The 23,902-nt window shown below is 39.5% G+C and overlaps 1 protein-coding gene across 5 annotated transcripts in view; it reads left to right on the forward strand.

Moving 5' to 3' along the window:
* The window catches only part of ATRN (attractin), a 173,483-nt gene that overhangs the window by 71,059 nt on the left and 78,522 nt on the right, over positions 1-23,902 (forward strand). For all 5 annotated transcript variants that reach the window (XM_069541375.1, XM_060031150.2, XM_060031151.1 and 2 more), the window contains exons 7-18: positions 456-546; positions 1,454-1,697; positions 2,433-2,616; positions 3,629-3,783; positions 6,612-6,696; positions 9,704-9,924; positions 12,249-12,370; positions 13,270-13,408; positions 15,219-15,409; positions 16,738-16,957; positions 18,160-18,345; positions 18,870-19,103. In XM_069541375.1, the coding sequence (XP_069397476.1) occupies positions 456-546; positions 1,454-1,697; positions 2,433-2,616; positions 3,629-3,783; positions 6,612-6,696; positions 9,704-9,924; positions 12,249-12,370; positions 13,270-13,408; positions 15,219-15,409; positions 16,738-16,957; positions 18,160-18,345; positions 18,870-19,103 (2,072 nt within the window). The remainder of the gene's footprint in view (positions 1-455; positions 547-1,453; positions 1,698-2,432; positions 2,617-3,628; positions 3,784-6,611; positions 6,697-9,703; positions 9,925-12,248; positions 12,371-13,269; positions 13,409-15,218; positions 15,410-16,737; positions 16,958-18,159; positions 18,346-18,869; positions 19,104-23,902) is intronic.

The raw sequence follows: 23,902 nt of genomic DNA on the forward strand, positions 1-23,902 counted from the left end.
GCTATAATGATATTCTAGTTTTTTTGAAAATATTACTTTTTAAAATAAATTAGATAAAAGGAAAGGCTAAGAATTTTTTTTAACTTAGTTATCATCCCTTTTTCAGTATTTGTCTTTACTTTTGCATGGTTAAATGAAAGAAAAGTTATAGTAATAAAAGTTCCTTGAGTATAATGCAAACCTGCAAGTGATTTAGTGTGTAGAAGAGGTTTTCAGGAAGCATTAGAAAATTCCAGTAGATTTTCTTTCTCGTCCCAGAGCTGTGGAACCCAGCTCCCCCTTCCTGAGTTCTCATGTGCCCCATAGGCCCAGATGTTAGGTTTGTTTGCCCAGGTACCTCACTATATCCATTGCAGATTTAACGAGCATCTCCAAAGTGGATTAGATCACAAATAAAGACTTCAAGATGTTCTGTTTTGTCATTTGGGTGAAAATATGATCTGTTTGTTTTGTAGGTATGACCTTGCTTCTAGGGAGTGGCTTGCACTGAACCGTTCTGTGAACAATGTGGTTGTTAGATATGGTCATTCTTTAGCATTATACAAGGTAAAATGTCTCCACTCTGTACTAAGCTAGAAACTGAACTCTTCACTTTCTCATATTATGTGATTGAAATAGCTATTTAGTGTTGGATTTTTTTTTCTAATCTTTTTTATTGTGGTAAAGTATGTATAACATACTTAGCCATTTTTAAGTGTACAATTCAGTGATAGTAATTTCACTCATAATGTTGTGCAGCCATCATCACCATCCATCTTGGTAATTCTTTTTTTTTTTTGCTTTGTTTTTCATCTTTATAATTCTTTTGATCTTGTAAAACTGCAACTCTATGCCCATTCAGCAATAATTCCCCATTCCCTCCTCCTGCCTGCCCCTGGCAACCACCATTCTGCTTTCTGTCTCTGATTTTGACTTCCGTGTTGATTTTTAATTGGGGGAAAACTTTCTAATGTGGGGGGTATATAATTGGCTAAGTTATAAGTGGAAATTAAAGTTGAAACTACTTTAACCCGAGAGATTTAAACGGATTCATATTCAAACTGGGATATTATGATTGTGATACTAAATGGTTAAAAATTAATCTAGTGTAGGTTAGCTTTTACGTTCATTAGCAAGTTTAGCCAAGGATAGCGACTTTACAATGTAACTGAGTAATCATTTTCATTTCCCTGTTTTTTAGTTTATTTCAACTTTATTTTTCCAAGCCATTTTATATTGTAAAAGATCTTGTGTGAGGAAGTCCAAGAAAAGTGGCAAAGTATTAGGGATATAGGTTAGATTTATTTTATTTTGTTCTTTCTACATCCTTTACCTAATAATTCACTGAAAGGTGCTTTTCACTAACACTTTTTAAGCTAAGAATAATATTGAGGTTTTGAACTGTTCCTTTTTCTGTGTTTAGATCTGATCCTTTTGATGTTTTTTAGAATTTTGTTTACATTTTTTTCCATAGGATAAAATTTACATGTACGGAGGAAAAATTGATTCAACAGGGAATGTGACCAATGAGTTGAGAGTGTTTCATATTCATAATGAATCATGGGTATTGTTGTCCCCTAAAGCAAAGGAGCAGTATGCAGTGGTTGGGCACTCAGCACACATTGTCACATTGAAAACTGGCCAAGTGGTCATGCTGATTATCTTTGGTCACTGCCCTCTCTATGGATATATTAGCAATGTGCAGGAGTATGACTTGGGTACGTATATTTTTTTCAGTGAATCGTTTTTGAATGTCAGATTTAAAATTTTACTCTTATTATTATGACTGTTTAACAAAATTCAACCTAACATTGACCCAGTACTTGATCTTGAGATACAGTTAGCATTGATGAATTGCCAGTGAAGTTTAGATTATTGATGGTGCTATGTGGTATATATTTGTTACTGTCAGTTTGGCAAGGAGCCAAAAATAGCACTAAATGCTATGAGTGTTGAAAATAAAATAAATAAAAAGGGTTTGAAACAACAAATACTTCTGAAGAAAAAAAAAATATTTGAAAAGCCCTTTAGAGATTGGTTTAATGGAGTGTGATTTCCCCTTAGTATATAATCTTTCCTTTGGTTAAATTTTATTATATTTGTTTTTGTGGATGTGGATGATATTTTAAGAAAGTAGGCCCGTAAAGTACATCTGCAAATTGGTCCGTAAAGGTCATGGGGAATTAAGTGTTCAATTGAGGGGGATCTGAGTCTTTTAAATTTAATGTAATTCTTTTCCTACATATTAGAACATCAGAACATTTAACAGGTTGAAGTTTGGCCACCTGGATTTGTTACAAGTTTTAGATGGCCTTCCTTTAAAAATAAAATGGTTAAAGAAAGTTACATGTATCAAGTCTCCTGAAATCTCTTCTCTTGTCTTAAGCTAATTGGTAATTTTAAGTATTAGGAGGAGCCTGCAACATTTGCCTTTAACTGTTTGCCCTTTCCAGGTAAGAACACATGGAGTATACTACATACCCAGGGTGCCCTTGTCCAAGGGGGCTATGGCCATAGCAGTGTCTATGACCACAGGACCAGGTCCCTGTATATTCATGGAGGCTACAAGGCTTTCAGTGCCAATAAATACCGGCTTGCAGATGATCTCTACAGATACAATGTGGACACCCAGATGTGGTGGGTGCTTTTTCTTGAGCTTTCACTTTAAGGTGGGAATTCTGGCAGTTGCTGGGAAAATTGTGCTACATTTTTGTTTTCAGGCCTTGCAGATAATTCTCTTCATCGTTGTAAACAGAAATTGTGAAATAAGCAGAAAGTAATAAAGTAGTAGTATCTATAATTTTGTAGTAGGTTGATTAGAATCTTGGGTTTTTTTGTTGGTTTTTTTTTTTGTTTTTCAATATTCATACACTCAGTACCACTGTAAAATTTTAGCTCTTCAGAATCCTAAGTAATAAATTGTTCTACATAGCTGAGTTTATGCACACTATTGTAATTAAGTAGAATATATCCACTTTTTAACCTTTTCTTGTTGACCAAGGTGTTATCATTAGGGTCAGTTACTGGCATCATTCCATGAAATCATCAAACAGGTGGTCTCAGTACCTAAAAGATTAGAGCTGTCCTCACTCTACTATATACTGGTCTATATAAAGTATGCTAATCTTAAAAAATGTAAAGCACATTTGAGTTATGAAATAATATAATTATAAAGCAATGGTTTCTTTTCATATTTCCTTACATATTTGAGACCATGCTGTGGACACCATTTTACATTGTCTGTCATTAAAATTTTCATTTTTAGTGACTGTGTAATACTCCATCATGTGGGTATCCTGAGCCCATACAGTTGGAAGTTTTGGTTTCTAGCTCTTGTCTTATTAATAAAACATATGTAAGCTTCAATCCATATTTCACATAATATCTACTCAGAAACTGGAATTATAGAGTATGAACATAGAGTATGAACATTTTTAAGGCTCTTAACATATCTTATCAAAATTCTCATACGTCTTTCAATTTTACATGTTTATTGTTGAGAAAGTTACTTATATACAGAGAAAAATCTAGAATTATTTGCACACTTGGATCTGAAGTTAAGAAAATGGTTATGTTTGTATTAGCAAATAGATGATAAATATTCTAAAGAACTAACCTTGTATTTATTATTTTTAAATAAACTTAAAAGGACTATTCTTAAGGACAGCCGATTTTTCCGTTACTTGCACACAGCTGTGATAGTGAGTGGAACCATGCTGGTGTTTGGAGGAAACACACACAATGACACATCCATGAGCCATGGAGCCAAATGCTTCTCTTCAGATTTCATGGCTTACGACATTGGTATGTTTCCCAAAGCCATTTTAGCATTAAGAATCTTTTTTGTCTGTAAGCAACGTTTTAAAAGAAACAAAATATTTCTAGTTAAAAATGGTCAAGCTATTTGAAAGAGGTCCAAATGGAATTTTTTATGTTAATTTGACTGATATTGTAATCTGTTAAAAAGCATTACTTCTATATTAAATTCTTTTTGAAGTCCCTCCTTTGATGAGTTGGGGTGATTGGGCTCTCCTGTGTCACAGATAAAAGCCTTACATAGTAATATGTGTTACGTAGTTGTGACCACCAGCATTGTGTTAAGTTGGTTTAAGTTTATCTTATTCCCTTGAAACTGGTTTCACACATTCTTGATGTAATACTTGGACAGCGATTTTTTAAGAATTTGGTGTGGTAATGTACTGACCAGAAGAGGGCAATATTGGTTCATGCAAAACAGATATTAGAAATTCTTTAATATTTATCATATATCATATGATATAAATATAAATATCATCAGATGTTCTTTTTTAACAGACATTTATGTGCCAGCCACTGAACTTATACATTGGGGATCATAAGAGGAATAAGTTACAGTCCTTGGCCTCATGGTGGGGGAGGCAGAGAACTGAGCAGACAATATAATTGCATTCAGGGTGTTACTTGCTCTGAGAAGAACATATGAGAGCACCTGTGAGCATCCCTTAGTTCATGAGGGGTAAAGGGTACAGTCAGGGAAAGCCTTTTTGAGGAGGCCATCCAGGCTGGGTCCTAGCACTGGGAAGTTGGCTGGGCCAAGTTAGGCAGGACTTATCAGGCAAAGGAAGCCCATGTTTAGAGACACAGAGGTGGAAAGAGACCATGCCACATACTTTGGGCCTATGAGTATTTAGTTTTGGCTGTATTCTAGTAGCACATCAGGGAAGAGTGGCTCTAAGTGGAACTAGAAGCAAGCAGTTGTCTGGTCAGATCTTGAGGGACCTGTTATGTCATGCTGAGGGGTTTGGGCTTTTTGAAGAATCTTACAGAAGAGGTGATAGAATTGTATTTGTGTCTTAGGAAGATCTTTTTGTGGCATTGTGATGAGTAGTTGGGAAGGGGCTAGATGGGAGTTAGGAGGCTGTTGATGAAGTCCTGAGGAGGGTTTGAGCCAAGACTGTGGAAGTGGCAATGAGGATAAAGAGACATATGTGTTTGAGAATTACTGGGAACCCGAGGATTGTCCCGAGTGTTTTGAGAGCTGTGACAGCATCCTTATCTGGTATCTGGTGTGGGCCACAGTAGATGGTGTTTTTCACCAAGGCTGGAAATAGAAGTAGAGGGACAGGGTCTGGGAGGAAGTGAGTAAATTGGATTTGGGGGCATGTTCAGCTGGAGATGACTGTGGGACAGAGCAGTACAGAGATCAGTGGGGAGCTGTAGGAGGGGGTGAACTTCTGTAGGGAGCATGTGTCATCAGGGACAAGCAAAGAGCCAGGGAATAGATACATAAAGAAGTCTTAAAGAGAATGGAGATTGCAGAAGCATGTCAGAGAATAGGAGGAAAGTGAGGCAAAACTGGGGACCTGAGAGGTAGCAGTTAACAGTGGCTACAGAGGGATTAAGTAAAATAAGGACTGGAGAGTCTTTCACATTTAGCAACAAAGAGATCAGTTACTACCCTCTGGACATGGAGGAATGATCCAGATTACAGGAGGCTGAGAAGTAATATATGGTGAGATGTACACAGTGAATGTTGACCGTTTTAATTAAAAAAAAAAACCCTTGTCTGTGAAGGGAAGAAAAGGGGTGAGTTGAGTGCCTCCTTGGGCATATTTAAATACTGTGGTAAAAGTCAGGTGGGATAAGAGGAAGGGCTCCTGCCACACTGGTTTTAGGGAAGGAAGCAAGGTGGGTGGTCAGGAAGCTGTGGGAGTTGATGGCCTCTGTTCTGCATGTGAGGAAGACCACAGAGTTCAGGCTGGGTAGGAGAAGAAAGTGAAAGCTTTTGTTGTCAGGGTTGAATAAATGTCCAGATTGAGTGGAAGAACCTTTGTTTAGTGAGTGTGAAAGTCTGTGTGTCTGGGAACAGAAGACAGTGAGTCAGAGGTTGATATGGTTCAGCAGCACCTGTTGGTATTGAGGTCCAGAAGAGAAGTTGCTAGCGTGAATCAGAACAAAGGGAAATTAGTAGATCTAGGGGGTCTAGGAAAGGACCTTTTAAAAATTAGATAAAGCTTGATTTTTTTTTTTTTTTTAGTTTTAATTTTCCACCTGTACATTTCTATTTTAGTTACTGAGTTTGGGCAAAGCAATATAGAGTGAAAAATAATTATGGAATTCACATGTTTTACTTATGTAAGCTTTGAAAAATGTAAAATTTGCTTAAGTTAAAAAACATTCTAGGGCTTCCTTGGTGGCGCAGTGGTTGAGAGTCCGCCTGCCGATGCAGGGGACGCGGGTTTGTGCCCCAGTCCAGGAAGATCCCACATGCCGCGGAGCGGCTGGGCCCATGAGACATGGCCGTTGAGCCTGCGCGTCCAGAGCCTGTGCTCCGCAGCGGGAGAGGCTGCAGCGGTGAGAGGCCGGCGTATGGCAAAAAAAAAAAAAAAAACATTCTAGTGGGTAATATTGATAGGCAACAGAGTGAGTGATGTGAATGTGCATTCACTAATTAGAATTGCTATAGAGTCCTACCGTTCTTCCTTGCCCTTCTGTTCTGTTGCTGCTGCATTTTACTTCAGAAATAATGGTGTGACTAAGAAAAACTGAGAGATATATTTGTGTTTATTACAGTCTTCTTTCCCAAAGAAAATGCCAGTCCCTATTGATTATGAGTGACAGTCCCTTCTGAAATGTGTTTTTCTTGCTCCTAGCTTGTGACCGATGGTCAGTGCTTCCCAGACCTGATCTCCACCATGATGTCAACAGATTTGGCCATTCAGCAGTCTTGTACAACAGGTAATTGAAGAAGAAGTGCTTGTTCCTTTTCTCTTGTGTTTAAAATGAAAATGAAGTAAAATATGAAGTGATATTGGACTTACATATTATTCATAGGATTACCTTATCCCATTGTTTTTTCATAGCATTATGTTAGGTATGAATTTCCTGATCTATATTTAAAATATTTGATGTGGATTTGAATTACTTCTAATGCCATATTTGTTGATGTAGTTTTGTTAGCATGCCGGAGTAAGCTATGTTTGGTGTTGTCTGAGTGCATGGGACAACAAAAGTTGTGTGCAGTTACTGTCTTAGGCCTTCTGCTATTTGCTATTGTTTGTGGTGCTTTTGTCTGAGTGGTGAAGAAAGATTTGAAAAAAAGGAGAGAGGGCACTTTAGGTAAGGGATAAGATATGGGAACAGAGGTGGGGAGATTCTGATGCTTCATATAGGTCAAGTCTGTGGTGCTTCATATATATCAAGTCTTTGGATAATCTGAAGTCTGCACTGCATTTCATTGCATCATTCAGAAGTGCCTGGCCCAAACTAATAGAGCGCTTCACAAATCTGCCCCTGGAGAAGCATCTTTCATATAAGGGAGCTCCAGAGTGGCCATGTGACCTGTACCTTATAGTGTGCTTTACCGATTTTTTCATCTGTTAAAATAGTCTAATCATGTTGTTAATTTTTTCTCATTTTGTTTCTTCTCTGATTACTGTTTACTTCACCTTTTAAAATTCTAGGCCTTATCAATCCTGAAACTATTTAAATGCCATAATGCCTATGTATATTATGTTAGGATTCCCTTCATTTTCAAAATTTCTGTTGTGATAATGAAAGTTAGATGAGGTAATTCACCTTGGATTAAGAGAGATAAGAAAGCAACCTATCGTGGAGATGTGAAGGAAGAATTGACAGAATTCAAACACTTAGATACTGGAAAAAGGGACATCTTTCACAAAGTAAACAGCTGAAATTTAGCAATAAATACGGTTTTACTGTGGGAATATTTGATAGGTATAGATTTAAATGGAAGAATTTTTGACTACTAATTTGAAGTGTTATCTTTTTAAAAAATATTTATTTATTTGCCTGCGTTGGTTCTTAGTTGTGGCACGTGGGATCTTCGTTGCAGCGTGCGGGATCTTTTTTTTGTTGTGGCACGTGGGCTCTCTGGTTGCGGCTCACGTGCTCAGTAGTTGCAGCATGTGGGCTTAGTTGCCCCATGGCATGTGGGATATTAGTTCCCAGACCAGGGATCGAACCTGTGTCCCCTGCATTGGAAGGCGTATTCTTAACCACTGGACCACCAGAGAAGTCCCTGAAGTCCTATCTTAAATTGTAATTTGATATTTCCTCAGTAAGGAAAAGGCTTAAAGTTTTCTAGTAAGTGCCTCTTGATGTTCTTCATCTGAAAAACAGTGGGTCCATTTTGTCATCATCTTGCCTGTGAGTGCCTGGCCTCAGCTGTGTTCATCTTTATATTCATGGTGTTCTCCTAGCATAAGATTTGGCACATAATAGGCATTTGCTAAATGGCAGCTGTTAGTACCATAATGATAATTAGCAAATAAATGGATTTTCTATCAAAACATTTCGGAGGTTTTATATAAACTCAGAGAAGTTGACAGAAGTTTACCGTAAGATATAATTTAACCATGAATCAAAATTGGGAATGGCTTGCCTGCGTTATAATAATGTGCTTCTTTTTGTATAATTCCAGTGGAGTATTTGAGCCTATATGTGAGTATCTGTATGAATGGGCCAGGGTTGGAGGGGGACAGGGCATGACAAGGGAGGTCATGTAGTAAAAAACCATGGTTAGTTTAATTTTTTTTCCAATTTTTTAAAATTGAAGTATAGTTGATTTACAGTGTTGTGTTAATTTCTGCTGTAATGGTTAGTTTAATTTTGTGAAGTAACTTACCTAAAGAGAAACTTTGATTCACGTGATTTCCACATTTTGAATGATGGTTCCCGTAATCGAGCATCTGCATTGGGCCAGCTGTGCTTCACTTAGTCGTTGTTCTTGTGGTTTTTGAGGGAGGCAGGAAGAAGAGTGGGCTGTGAGGCATTGAGACTGCTGCAGATGCAGCTGTTCTTTTCAGTTCCCTGCTCCAAGCCTCTTTGAAGGACTTTGCCTACCCTCACATAGCCGATGTGACCAGATGAATTCAGAATTGCTAAGAACACCAGCTGTACTGAGAGGCCGATGGAGCTTATTTGGTTTAAGCAATAAATTGACTAGCTGAAACCAGACTATATAATGTGATACTAAGTAAACCAATATGAAGTTAAAAATTAAACCTGGTGTTCATTTTTGGTTACTGAAATATGTCAGTTTTCAGATATAGTAAAAATACAACCACAGAATCTTTATGCTTTAGTTATCCTCTGTCGATTGAGGAAAATTGAGGCACAGTGAGAGTGAATTATTTGATACCTCATTGTGGGTTAGTACTAAACTTCCTGGTGGATTATAGGATCTCAGAGTTGAAAGAAATGCTTGAAATCATCTGTTCCACTAATTAAAATGTGACTTGTACTGTGTACTAAATTTTCATATGCACTTTTATCTCTTTCTTATTGGTCTATGTTTTCATTACACAGTTTTGACTAGAGAGCCTTTATCTATACTTCTTAAATTGTACATACTTATTTTTAATATTTAAAAACATGTAGATATAGGATTATGTGTATAATTTTAAAATATGCTAGCTTGCCCTGTCACTAAAATATTTTGAAGAATCCTGGTTAAAAGTCACTCACTTATCATGAGAACTTTTTAATATAGTAGCTGTAAAGAGGAGGTAGATTATTGGAACTATTCTGGGTAGTCACAGGCCATTGTGAAAGGTTGGAATTTGGGAAGTAAAGGTATAAGAATGTTTTTTGAGGTCTTGAAAATAACTTTTTTACAGGACTTTTGATATGTGAGATTCGTTTAAAGATTATAAGAAGTATATCATGCATTTGTTTATGTAAGTTTCCAGTGAACTCTTTCTCTCTCTTTTTTTTCTTTTAGCACCATGTATGTATTTGGTGGTTTCAATAGTCTCCTCCTCAGTGACATCCTGGTATTTACTTCAGAACAGTGTGAAGCACACCAGAGTGAAGCTGCTTGTCTAGCAGCAGGACCTGGCATCCGGTGTGTGTGGGACACAGGGTCATCTCAGTGTGTCTCCTGGGAGTTGGCGACTGAAGCACAAGAAGAAAAGTTAAAATCAGAGTGTTTTTCTAAAGGAAGTATGTTTTTATCTCTTCTTAAAATTTAATTACTTTGAGATCTCATTTTATCTGAATTGTGAAGTCACTTATCCAATCTGTGCTTTTTTTTTTTTTTTTTTTGCGGTACGCGGGCCTCTCACTGCTGTGGCTTCTCCCATTGCGGAGCACAGGCTCCGGACGCGCAGCCCCAGCGGCCATGGCTCACGGGCCCAGCCGCTCCACGGCATGTGGGATCTTCCCGGACCGGGGCATGAACCCGTATCCCCTGCATCGGCAGGCAGACTCTCAACCACTGCGCCACCAGGGAAGCCCATCCAATGTGTACTTTTAATGTTCATTTTATTATCCAAAATTATTCAGTAATAACTTGGGCAAATGCTTTATGGGTGTTTGAAAATTGGATTGTAAACATCTTTATAATGGATAGGAACGTGCCACGTATGCTGTTTGCTAATGATGAAGACAAAACCTTTTAGCATTGTATAGACTTTGTATACCAACTCCAGAACCTAGTTTCAGCTGTTTTGAGGCACTGCAATCTGGTAGGACTTTTTATATCTGCACTGTCCCAATATGTTAGCTACTAGCCATATGTGGCTATCAAACACTTGGAATGAGACTGGTGTGACTGAAGAACTGAATTTTAAAATTTTAATTAATTTAAATTAAAAACTACATGTGGGGACTTCCCCAGCGGTCCCGTGGTTAAGACTTTACGTTTCCACTGCAGGGGGCATGGGTTCCACCCTGGTTGGGGAACTAAGATCCCACGTGTCACGCACCATGGCCAAAAAATAAATAAATAAAAACTACATGTGGTTAGTGGCTACCATATTGGATTATGCAGTTCTAACATTAAGGATGAGATTAAGAGGGCCAATCCAGAAAAGCTATGTTGGAGTAGATTGTTCTAGTGGATAGAGGTATTATTCTTTTCTAGCTTCTCTAGTTGGGCACAGCAGTGATAGCAAGGCAGACAGTTGCTGAGGATGAACAGTGATCCCTCCTTCTAGAACCACCCCTTATATTGTCCAAGCTTTCTTCATCTTACCTACTCAGCTCCTTTTACCCTTTTGCTCTGACATAATAGCACAGTGCAATACAATGAAGCCATATGTGAGAAAGTCCTTTAAAAGTAAGAAAAATGTCTCTGAAAAATATTGTTTCACTTCAATTAATTTAAACTATGTTGACTGAATTTCTTAACTGTTAGGGTTGGTGTAGCAGTTACCGTGAGAGTTATGATGGATAGAGGCAGCTTTCACTCTCCTGGAATGCTCCAAATTAAGCTGAACATAAATCCTCAGTAAGAACACCCAGGCAGCTTTACAGGTTCATTGGTGGGCTGGTGAGTGCTGGAGAACTAACATGACCAGAACTTGGTAGGGTTAGTCACTGTCTCCTAAAAGGGATACGATCAGTGAAATAGTTATTTTTTAACCATATTTAAAAAGTTCAAATTAAATGTGCAAGTTTATAGGAAATAATATTTAATTACCTTAGGTGGTTCATTATGAACCCATTTGCTATGAACTCATCTCAGATGTCACCTTCCTTGGTTCACTCTGCTTTCTCTGTGGGCCCAGTCCATGGGGTGATGACCAGGGCAGGAAGAACAGCCTAAGGAGCAGGTTGTTGGGGTCTTCGTGAGGGTGGGCCCTGCCTTTTCTTGTCCATGGATTCTACCATGTGCCATGTCCATGAATGGTTCAATAGATGAGGCAGCACTGTTGTGTGGCTTCTCTTTCATTGCTGACCTTGACCTGTCTAGGGTCAGTAGGAGATCAACAGGTCTCTAGTAGCCCAGAATTTCTTGGACTTACATATATGTGTATTGCCTTCTTTGGGGTTCTGTGGTGCTGCCTGCTTCCTGTGCCCAGAGCAGCCTTGCATTTATAGCTGGAGGAATGGCTTGGTCTCCTACATTTCTTTGTTTAGCCCCTGGGCTGCTTTTGGTGTTCATTCAACTGCTAGTTGATTTCTTTCTTGAAAAGAAAAATATTGGAAGAACCAGACCTATTTCCTTTATATCACATCGTTGAATTATTCTATCTTTGTTTTTCACTTTCTGTGTACTTTTGTTAGGAGGGTGGAGTACAAAATGGCATTTCTTCAGATTGTTTACTTATTTACTTTTCTTCAGATTGTTTACTTATTTACTGTTTTGACCTGAACACACCAATATATTTTCCTGCCAGTTTCACTCCTCATTTTACTTCCCAAGGCTTGTTATTTTATTTTTTTTGCCTCAGTGTCATATCTTGCTCAACAGCAGTTGTAATGGCCTGTGACATTTCTGAGGAGAAGCTGTCACAGTTGATGAATTTTTCTTCTCTTCACAGCTCTTGACCATGACAGATGTGACGAGCACACGGATTGTTACAGCTGCACGGCCAACACAAATGACTGCCACTGGTGCCATGACCATTGTGTCCCTATGAACCACAGCTGCACAGAAGGCCAGGTCAGAGGCTGTTTCTAAAGGATTTCAGAGGATAGAAAAATCCTGAGTGGGATTAGATGTAGATTTTAGAGCATATGGTATAGCCCAGAGTTATCTTTGAAACCTTCAGTGTAGATTTGGATTTTATTATTGCTCAAGTTTCTTTTAGTAAGGGATGCTCTGTATGTCCTAATTCCAAAGGTTCTGTTAGCCACGAGGATTGATGTGTGGTGTTTTAGAAGAAGGCAAGATTATTATTCTGAGTACACCCCAGTCCCTATGCATGGCTATGGCTAAGTACTAGATTCTTGGCGTGAAGTTTGTAATGGTGTGCTCCCTCTACATATGCAGGGTTTGGGGAGCAATTTAGGACTTGAGAGTGAAAGTGAGACAGGTGTGTAGCAGCAGCCAAACTGAATTGTGGAAATAATAGACTTTGCAAAATCTCCTTGTCTTATGTTATATCTTGGCTCAACATAATTTATGCTTACCATTTATGATTTTTTATTTAGGTTATAAGGAAAAAAAAGATATGATGACTCAACGTTTATAATTTTTGACTGTTTATAAGACATTATTTGTCAGTCTGTAAAGCAGCTCATAAAATTAAAAACTTTTAGAATGGGAGACAAAAAGCAGCAAGTTCAACATTCCCATTCTGCAGATAAGCAAGTTGAAGCATGGTGCTTAAAAGAATGCACTGCTTCCTTGCCAGGTAAAGGCATGTCCTTGAACAGAACATTTCACTATAGTGTTTCCACTGCAGTGCTGCTTCATCTACATCTTATTTATTTATTTATGTATGTATGTATTTGTAGTTTGCTTCCTCAGTTAGACTGTTGTTTTTAGTATCCTATTTGTTCTTGCCATGAGTTCTCTCTGTGGATATAAGAGAAAAGCTTTTGTCCATTGTATTCTAGATCTCCATTTCCAGGTACGATCATTGCCCCAAGGATAACCCCATGTACTACTGTAACAAGAAGACCAGCTGCAGGAGCTGTGCCCTGGACCAGAACTGCCAGTGGGAGCCTCGGAATCAGGAGTGCATCGCCCTGCCTGGTAGGCCTTGCCAGGGGCATCTTGATGTGTGTGGGTCCAAAGACTTCACACGCACACACCCTCAATACTGTGCAGCCTAGATTGAACCCTGCAAAAGGGGCGAACTCATTTTATCCATTCATTCCCCGTCACCACTATTGTGGTTTGTTATATTTTAAAGCAGAAATACAGTTCTTAAGTATTTACTTCTACCATCCTTTGAAAGAAAGTGAAGCGTCATCTGCTGCTGTGGAGAATCAAGGACAGCTTGACTCTGTGTCATTGAGCCTGCTCTCTTGTCCCAACCCCACTCTCCATTGTCCCTACCCCACTCTACGGTAACCTGGGAGTAGAAAGCAGCAGTCTCAGCAGCCAGTCTGCTGGGCACTTCATTTTTTTATTTTTATTTTTTTTTTTGCGGTATGTGGGCCTCCCGCCGCCGTGGCCTCTGCCATTGCAGAGCACAGGCTCCGGACATGCAGGCTCAACGGCCATGGCTCATGGGCCTAGCCACTCCACAGCATGTGGGATCTTCCCGGACCGGGGCACGAACCCGTGTCCCCTGCATCGGCAGACAGACTCTCAACCACTGCGCCACCAGGGAAGCCCCTGCTGTACACTTTATGAAGAGTACTTCTTACTGACCACTGGGATCAGGTTTTCAGCACCTTCTGATAAGAAGGAAAGGAGAGATGTCTCTGTCAGCAGCACCTCCTGAGATGACCCCAGCCCCAGATACCTCAATTTATAGCACTTCTGAGGTTCAGGATGATGAGTTGGGGGCCTGAAGCCAGCCAGCCATGGCTGAAACTGTATGATATATTTGCTCAACCAGGAAGCCCAGGAAGGGGACTTCTTTGGCTCTGTGCAACACAAGTACAGGGTAGCTGGAGTCTACTGGGGCCCCTCTTGAAATCCTTCGGAAGTACTTGATTCAGCTTGCTAGAGTGGGGTTCTTGTTCTTTTACCTCATTGCATCTCAAACTTTAGGGCATAGCAGAGTACCTGGGGGTCTTGCTAGAAGCCAGATTCTGGCACAGATTTGTGGTGGGGCCCTAGAATCTGCATTTCAGCGAGCAATGACACTGATGCCACACTTTGAGGAACAAGTCTTTATCTGCTCTGAAATGATCCCTTTCCTGTGGCACCTTCCGTTTATCTCACTGGCTGTTGATGAACATTGTTGAGGGCATCTCCAGGGTACTTTGGTTCCAGTGAAGTTGCTTTGCTCGTGCACTGTCTTCCAGGAAGCATGTATAGCTTCTGCAGTTCCTTGGGTGGGTACAGGGAGGTCACAGTAGCAGATTACAAACTTACCTGGTGTACTGTAGCACTTCGGTTTATTTCCCAAAAATCCTCTTTCCACCTCACTTTTTGGATGTTTTGTTTCACTTGATGTGAAAACAGTGCAGCTTGCTCATTCACCAACTCATTTCTGTTCTTGCAGTTTTCCACCCCATCTTTCCAATAATGCATATTCATTTTTCTGCTCTTAGGATTTTAGCCTTGTTTCTGATTTTTCTTCAAAAGGAGGTTTATAAGTTTAACAGTGACATCAAACAAGTGTTTTCCTCTAAAACATAGGAGGGTTGACCTCAGAATATGCATCTTGAGATCCAGGAAATATGACTGATAAACATTTAAAAAATTCTTGTGTGTATTCTGTATTTGGTTCTTAGTAATGTGTCTGATGCACTCACCACATCTGAATGAAGTATCTAGAATTCAGCTCACAAAAGCCCTTTAGGTTTTCAGCAGTTCAAGCTGCTAATATACGTAGTTTTGTGTGATTTCTAAAACTCTTTGTTTTTCTCTCCCCTCTTTAATAAAGAAAATATCTGTGGCATTGGCTGGCATTTGGTTGGAAACTCATGTCTGAAAATTACTACTGCCAAAGAGAATTATGACAATGCAAAATTGTCCTGTAGGAACCACAATGCCTTTTTGGCTTCTCTTACAACCCAGAAGAAGGTGGAATTTGTCCTTAAGCAGCTGCGAATCATGCAGTCATCGCAGAGCATGGTGAGTTAAAATCTTTGGAAATTAAGTTTCTAGTATCCATCCTACTGACAGCATGACTACAGCTTACCTGTGATGTGCTTGGCAGCAGGAGGAATGCTAGTAGGTGCAGTGTAATACACTATGGAACTGCACTGTCAAATTCTTTTCTTTTAATAAATTCTTTCTTATCTTTAAATTTCCAACACCTTATTTTTATTAGTCATATTTCATTAAATTATAAGATATATCAATAATTACATGTGTATTGAACAGTAGCATGTTTACATATGCACATATCCTGTGACATCAGTAGATGATTTCATATCTGTTTTATCCCTAGGTTCTGTTGGGGTGGGGGAGGGGAATGCCATTACTAATTAGCTGAGCTGAATTAAGCCACCTGAGTCTCTCAGATTTCAGGTATTATTACAGTGTGTAATATGATTTAATGCTAATCATCCTAAGAAATAGACATCCATTTGGGTCTTTCTTAGATCTGACCAAGCCAAAAGGAGAGGGCATCTTCTTATCAGGAGTTTCTGAGCACAGAAAGTCCCCAAGTTCTCTTCCTGTCCACCCAGTACTCTCAGGCAGCTTGTAGTTGATATTCCACAGTCACATTTTGTCTTTTTTAGTCCAGAGCCCTAGAACTGTGGTCCTACCCTCAGTCAAGTAGATACAAGACAACGGCTCTTTCAACAACATCGTCTTTGGTATAGAACAGTTAGGGGGAAATGTCAAGCAGGTAGGAGGAATGGGAAGCACTTCCTTGGGAAGGACATAGGAAGTGGGGTCTGGGTTTTGGCTACATGTGGCATCTGAGACAGACTTTCCCAGGAATTCATTGTCCTATTTTCTCTATAAATTCGGTGACAGCCAATACCCCCCTCCTCCCCAGCTGAAGGTGGGAATCTTTAATCATCATTTATCTAAGCCTGAACTAGCCAGAGCTTCCAAAACAGGCTTAGATAATGATAGGCATATAACTGGTATTTCATAAATATCGATACAATGATTTCACGTATAAATAGACATTTAAACCAAGTTGGGTTTGGTCATTCCTTCATAGCATTTGTCATAGCATGTAGAAATTTAGGAACTTGATTATTACTTTGATATTGATATCTTCTCTGAACTATATTTCTGTCCTTTGTAAAATGGCCATATTAAAGTGCCAGGCATGATATGTAACAGAAAAATGATGGTCTGCAGTAATCTACCATGGCTGAATCGGGATAGGGAGGTTTTCCTTTATCTTTTGGATGTATGTAACTTAATGGTTTTTGTCTAGAATCCAGTTTTGGTCAAAACATTGATTATATTCATAGCTGTGCCTGTTTTGCCTACAGTCCAAGCTCACCTTAACCCCGTGGGTTGGCCTTCGGAAGATCAATGTGTCCTACTGGTGCTGGGAAGATATGTCCCCATTCACAAATAGTTTGCTACAGTGGATGCCATCTGAGCCCAGTGATGCTGGATTCTGTGGAATTTTGTCCGAACCCAGTACTTCGGGCTTAAAAGCTGCAACCTGCATCAACCCACTCAATGGTAGTGTCTGTGAAAGACCTGGTAAGTATATGGGTGAATTATGCGTTACTGGAAGTTCGTCGAAAGAGAAACTGTAGAAGGCATAGTTAAGTATTATGAAATTTTCATGAAAAACCGATGGAGTATTGATTTCAAGCATATGAAGCAGAGTGTAACACAGAATTTTTAAAGCAGAAGGAAATAGTGTTTGACTCTGAATAATGTGAGCCATGAACAAAACCAAAAATAACTAACACTAATATTCTGATTAACCATGAGATTGATTGGTTTGTTGACCACAAAAAGTATTGATAATTTCTCTGAAAGGCAAATTTCTTGGTGTTGGCAGGGAAATATTGTGGAAGAAAAAACAAAAAATCCAAAGAAAAGATCAGAAAAGCAAGCAGATCACTGCAGGGACAATGGGCAGAAAGATAGTGTCAGTGGGGAGAAAAATGATGGGAGTAGCTCTGTGTCAGGAAGCAGAAGCAAACCTTCAGCATTATAAAGCTGCAGGAGGGTGCTGAAGGACCGGACACTTGGAGTAGCTTCACAGGCTTGAAGCTCTCTAGGCACATTTAGGCTTCCTAAAGGCAGGCACAGGGGTGGCATTTGCAGCCCTAGACCAGTGTCCTCCTCCTGCAGAGGTACTTACAAGCAGTAGTTGGAATTCTGTGGCTGCTTTTGGGAGACTGGACTCCATTGACATCATGTCTTATTTTAGGAAGGTACTGTCATTTGTCTGAGGAATACAGAGGTGTGGAAGAGAATTCATAGCACTGTAGGGGTCACCTTAAAGTGTAATATCTAGGGAAACTTTTCAGCCATTTTGGATCCTGAGTGCTTTGGTGAATTTAATGAATGCTGTGGTTCTTTTTCCCCCAGAATATACAAAGATGCAATTTTGTATATTCAGGTGGGTTGTAAAACCCCTGAAGTTCATCCTGGGTCTCCTATATTATAAGGAGCTTTAGAACCTCTACTCATATGGAAAGATTAGCTTGTTCCCTCATGTCTGTCCTTAATGCTCTTGGAAAAGAAAAACTGTTTTTCCCCCAAGTATATAAATATACTTGACTAAATAGTACTTGATGACCTAAGACTTTCTATTTTCTTCTGCATTTAGTGTAACCCACTGAATTGATTTCATGACACACTAGTGGGTCACAACCCACATTGAAAAACCTTTGACCTTAGCTGACATAGTGGGAGCTCTAAGTGTCTCTCTTCGGTTTACTTCCCAGCGAACCACAGTGCCAAGCAGTGCCGGACACCGTGTGCCTTGCGGACGGCATGTGGGGAGTGTACCAGCGGCAGCTCCGAGTGCATGTGGTGCAGCAACATGAAGCAGTGCGTGGACTCCAATGCCTACGTGGCCTCCTTCCCTTTTGGCCAGTGTATGGAGTGGTATACCATGAGCAGCTGCCCCCGTGAGTGAAAAGTGAGCTCTAGGCAGTATGGGTGACAACTCCTGTGTGTAGGGCAGTGCTGTCAGCCTCTGAAAATTCTAGGGATGAGACCAGACTTGACCTCCTGCTCAGGACTGTCCAGAGACTGCCTGATGTGAACCCGCATACAGAACCAAGAACAATGACACAAGTAAACAACTGCAGGATGGATCACAGAGTACAGAAATAATTTGCCCAGCCTCAGTATTATATTGCTCAATCCATGTAATATCTCGACATCTTAATCTCCTAATTCATAAAGAAGTGATTTCCAGGAGATGATCTCTAAACATCCTGAGATTGAGAGAGGAGGGGAGGAGTCTCTATTATATGTTGGACAAGATATTGGGCTTTTTAAAGTTTTATTATGTCATTTAAACAATCACAATAGAATAGGAATTTTGACTCACAGAAGTTGAATAGTCTGTTAAAGAAAAAGGTAATTTAAATACAATGAATTTAAGACTACATATGATAGTGAATTGTAACGTATGTTTTTTTTACAGCTGAAAATTGTTCAGGCTACTGTACCTGTAGTCACTGCTTGGAGCAACCAGGCTGTGGCTGGTGTACTGATCCCAGCAATACTGGCAAAGGGAAATGCACAGAGGGCTCCTATAAAGGACCAGTGAAAATGCCTTCTCAGGCCCCTACAGGAAATTCCTATCCACAGCCCCTTCTCAATTCCAGCATGTGTCTGGAGGACAGCAGATACAACTGGTCTTTCATTCATTGTCCAGGTAAGATGTCTTGTGTATCCAAAATCAAGTGTTTCACTACCTATTTACAAAGAATAAAGCCTTGAAAGCTACATTATTTATATGGATTTCTTTAAGAAAAAAATAACAGATAGTTTAGGAAACTATTTGTTTCATGTGAAAAATATTTTTAATGTCAATTAATGAAAATACTAAGGACTTTAAGTGAGTTGTCTTGCTAACTTTCATTACAAAAGTATTGAAATGAGTTCATTGTAAAAAATCGACTATTACAGATGTAGGTAAAATAAAAACTAGAATTCCTCTTCTCGTCTCTAGAAGGAAAAACTTTTAACAGTATAATATAGATACCTCTAGATGTATAGTTTTTAAAATAAAAATACTATGCTGTACACTATGCATATGATATATTGTTCTACAGTTTGCTTTTTACTTAAAAATACATTGTGGCAATTGTAGGGAAAAATTAAAAATAAAATCTACTGCCAACCCAGAAATTCCTCTCCACAGATGTAGAAAAGAAAGAAACAGTTTTATTATTGAATAAGCATTAAACCAGGTTGTGGCCCACATCGCAGCAATCCACTAATGAGATTGCAAAAACAGAGGGAAATTCTACCCTTTTAAATATCCCAGCGTATATAATCCATTATATACATGTTCTCAAAATGAAGATAACTTGTCTTCATGTGAGGATTTGACAGCACTATTTGCTCTACATTCTTTCACAGTTCATTCTGAATTTACCTGGTAATTGGGGAGGCCACCTAGGTTAGTTAATTGCCTTTACCCAAAGGAGAAAACAAACTTGTATCTTTAAGGCAAGCAGGTGGTTACAGTTTGGACCCATTCCCACAGCAAGGGGAGGGGGGCTGGCTCCCTTGATGTGTACATTTCAAAGAGATGGCTTTTAAGCACTTAAGAAAAACATCTCTGCTTTGTAGTGCTGACTAGAGGCTTATTTAGGTTTAAAAATTTTCATACATATACATATCAAAGGAACAGGAAGGGTTTTTTAATACAGGTTTTCTTACTGAAATGCTCTAAGAAAAGGGAGAAGGAAAACCATCTCTTTCCCTTTGACATGAAGAAAAAAGGAAAAATTCAGCCTGCCTGCCTGCCTCCCTCTCTCCCTCCTCCCCTCTCTTTGCCCTCTTCTCCCCTCCCCACTCCTTCCCTCTCTCCTTTCCCTTCTCCTTCTCCTTCCTTCCTGTCCTTTCCAATGGTTGATGCCAGAAGGAACAGACCTTGAGTTGACCTAAACCTTGATCCTAGACCTGCTATGGTAGCTGTCCTGAGAAACCAACCCTGAAAAATTGACCTTTGATTCAAACTTTCAGTAAATCTCAGGAATGTACTGATGGGCCTCCAGAGCAGTTGGGAGATGCTAGGCAGGTGCAAAGACTCCCAAGAGATGAGTGGATAAGAATATCTCCAAGAACCTGCCAGACATTGCCCCTGAGCACTGGGTTCTTTGTGAGGACTTCTATAAGGGAAAGACCACTGTAAACAAAGATAAAGGGCCACAGGCAGACTGGAAGAAAATACCTGCAGGGTATATAACAAATGATTATCATCCAGAGTATGTAAACCTCTACCCTCCAGAAAAATAAAGCTGAATGTCGACCCAACAGAAAAAGTGGGCAAAGTGAAACTGCTAGGTGTCTTTTCCCCCGGGGGGGTTGGGGGTGAGCACCATGGCGCTCCAAGGAGCTCCAGTCCTTTATGTCTCAGCACAGAAAGAATTCATCTAGGTGCTAAGTGATAGATAAGAAGGGATTTATTAGAATAGGACACTTGTGAGGCTTACAAGTGAGCTGGCAAGAGGGTGCCACACTCCAAGAACTTAGTGGGCTACAGATTTATAATCAAAGGAAAAATGGGGTGGGGGAAAAGACCACCTTCTTCCTCATTCTTGAGTAGACATCAGGCTTCCATCATAAGCCCCTCCTCCAGGTTGGGCAGGGGAGTTTTCTTGTCCCTACATGGTCAAGCCAGGACTGTCATGACATTATAGAAAAATTATTTTAGGTTTCAGTACAATAAGGGTCTTTCACTTTGAATGTCACCCTTCCATAAATTATTGTTTTTTATGTGTGCAGAGAGCATGTCTTAGGGGTCATTAACTTACGAGCTTACTGGGCAGGATGTGGGTCTCATGCCACCATTGTTTTATTGTTTTGGGGCGTGTCTCATGCTTCTGTTGCATGGTTTTGTTGCTAAGCAGGCCTGCTTAGTTTTGTGGTTAAGCAAACCTGCTTTCTTGAGTGATCATTAACTTACAGGGGTCTCTCATATTTTTTTCCACTTACAGTCCCCTAGTGGGATTAACTATTTAATCACCTACTTTCTCCCTTTATCCTGTTCCTATCAAAAGTATATAAAGTCATTCTCAGAAAAGGAAGTAGAGCAGGAAAATACAAAATAAAATGAGAAACCAGCTTTTTATCTACAGAACTGGATTAAATTCTCTTTGTTCCTTTTTTCCTAAGATTTTGGAGGATCTACAGTTGTATTTCTAATCTACTAGTGGTTTGATTAATGAGATAGTTAAATTTGTGCTTTTCCACTAATATCAAGAATATATCAGGTAAAATGAAAATACACAGGATATAGGAAAATATTTACAAATTATATGTCTGATAAGAAGCTAATGTCCAGAATACATAAAGAACTCTTTAAACTCAAATAAGCACATGAAAATATGCTCAACATCATTTAGGAAACTGGAATCCTCATAAATTGTTGGTAGGAATGTAAAATTCTGTAGCCACTTTGGAAAACAATTTGGCAGTTCCTCAAAAAGTTAAACATAGATCCATCATATAGCCCAGTATATACCCAAGAGAATTGAAAATATATGTCCACAGAAAAACTTGTACTGAGGGGCTTCCCTGGGTGTGCAGTGGTTGAGAATCCACCTGCCAGTGCAGGGGACACGGGTTCAAGCCCTGGTCCGGGAAGATCCCACATGCCGCAGCACAACTAAACCGGTGCACCACAACTGCTGAGTCTGCGCTTTAGAGCCCGCAAGCCACAACTACTGAAGCCCGTGCACCTAGAGCCCATGCTCCTCAACAAGAGAAGCCACTGCAGTGAGAAGCCTGCTCACCGCAAGAAAGAGTAGACCCCACTCGCTGCAACTAGAGAAGAGCCCACGCGCAGCAACAAAGACCCAACACAGCCAAAAATAAAAATAAATTAATTAATTAAAAAAAAACTTGTATGGAGTGCTCATAGAAGTATTATTCATGATAGACAAAAGTGGCAACAACCCAGATGTCTGTCAGCCAGCGAGTGGATAAACAAAATGTGGTACATTCATACAATGGAATACTATTTGGCAATAAAAAGGAATATAAAGTACTGATATATTCTACAACATGAATGAACCTCGAAAATATGCTGTGCAAAAGCAGTCAGATACAAAGGCTATATATTATATGATATCACTTATATGGAATGTCCAAAAAAGGGCAAATAAATAGAGACAAAAAGTAGATTAGTGGTTGCCTAGGGCCAGGGAAAGAAATGGGGAATAATGGGCACAAAGTTTTCCAAAGTAGCTGTACCATTTTTCATTCTCATTAGCAGTATAGAAAGGTTCAGATTTCTCCACATCCTTATCAATACATGTGTCTGTTTGATTGTTGCTGTTCTAGTATATGAGAAATGGTATCTCACTGTGGTTTTGACTTGCATTTCCCTAATGACTAATGAAGTTGAGCATCCTATTGGCCATTTATATGTGTTTGGAGAACTGTCTATTCAAATTCTTTGCCCAGTTTTAAATTACATTATCTTTTTACTGTTGACGTATTAGAGTTCTTTATGAATCTAGATACAAGTCCCTTATTGGTTATAGAGTTTGCAAATATTTTCTCCCATTCCATGGGTTTCTTTTTACTTTCTTTTTTTTTTGGGGGGGGGGTGGGTGCAGTACATGGGCCTCTCACTGTTGTGGCCTCTCCCGTTGCGGAGCACAGGCGCTGGATGCCCAGGCTCAGCGGCCATGGCTCACGGACCTAGCCGCTCCGCGGCATGTGGGATCTTCCCGGACCAGGGCACGAACCCATGTCCCCTGCATCAGCAGGCGGACTCTCAACCACTGCGCCACCAGGGAAGCCCTCTTTTTACTTTCTTTTTTTTTTTTTTAACATCTTTATTGGGGTATAATTGCTTTACATACTTTCTTGATGGTATCTTTTGAAATACAAAAGATTTCGTTTATCCCATGTGCTTTTGGTATTGTATCTAAGAAGTCAGTGCCTAACTAACCCAAAAATCACAATTACTCCTGTGTTTTCTCTTTAAGGTTACATAGGTTTATCTCTTTGTATTTAGTTCCATAATTCATTTTGAGTTAATTTTTGTGTATGGTGTGAGGTAGGGGTCCAAATTTATCTTTTTGCATGTAGTTAATCAGTTGTCCCTGTACCATTTGTTGAAAAGACTATTTTTTTACTATTGAATTTTGGGAGCACATTTGTTGAAAATCAGTTGAATGTAAGAACTTATTTCTGGACTCTCATTTCTATTGCACTGACCTATATGTCTGTCCTTATGCTGATATCACACTCTTGATTTCTGTAGCTTTGTAGTAAGTTTTGAAATTGGGAAGTCTGAGTCCTCCAACTTTGTTCTTGTTTTCCTAGATTGTTATGGCTGTTCTGGGTTCTTTGAATTTCCATATGAATTTTAGGATGAACTTGTCAGTTTCAGTAACATCAACAGAAAGCCAGCTGACATCTGATAGAGATTGCATTGAATCTGTAGACCAATGGGGTATATTACCCCATTGGGTAATATACCCCATTGGT

Source organism: Delphinus delphis, chromosome 15 (assembly GCF_949987515.2).
Source record: "Delphinus delphis chromosome 15, mDelDel1.2, whole genome shotgun sequence".
In the NCBI taxonomy this organism is placed as follows: domain Eukaryota; kingdom Metazoa; phylum Chordata; class Mammalia; order Artiodactyla; family Delphinidae; genus Delphinus; species Delphinus delphis.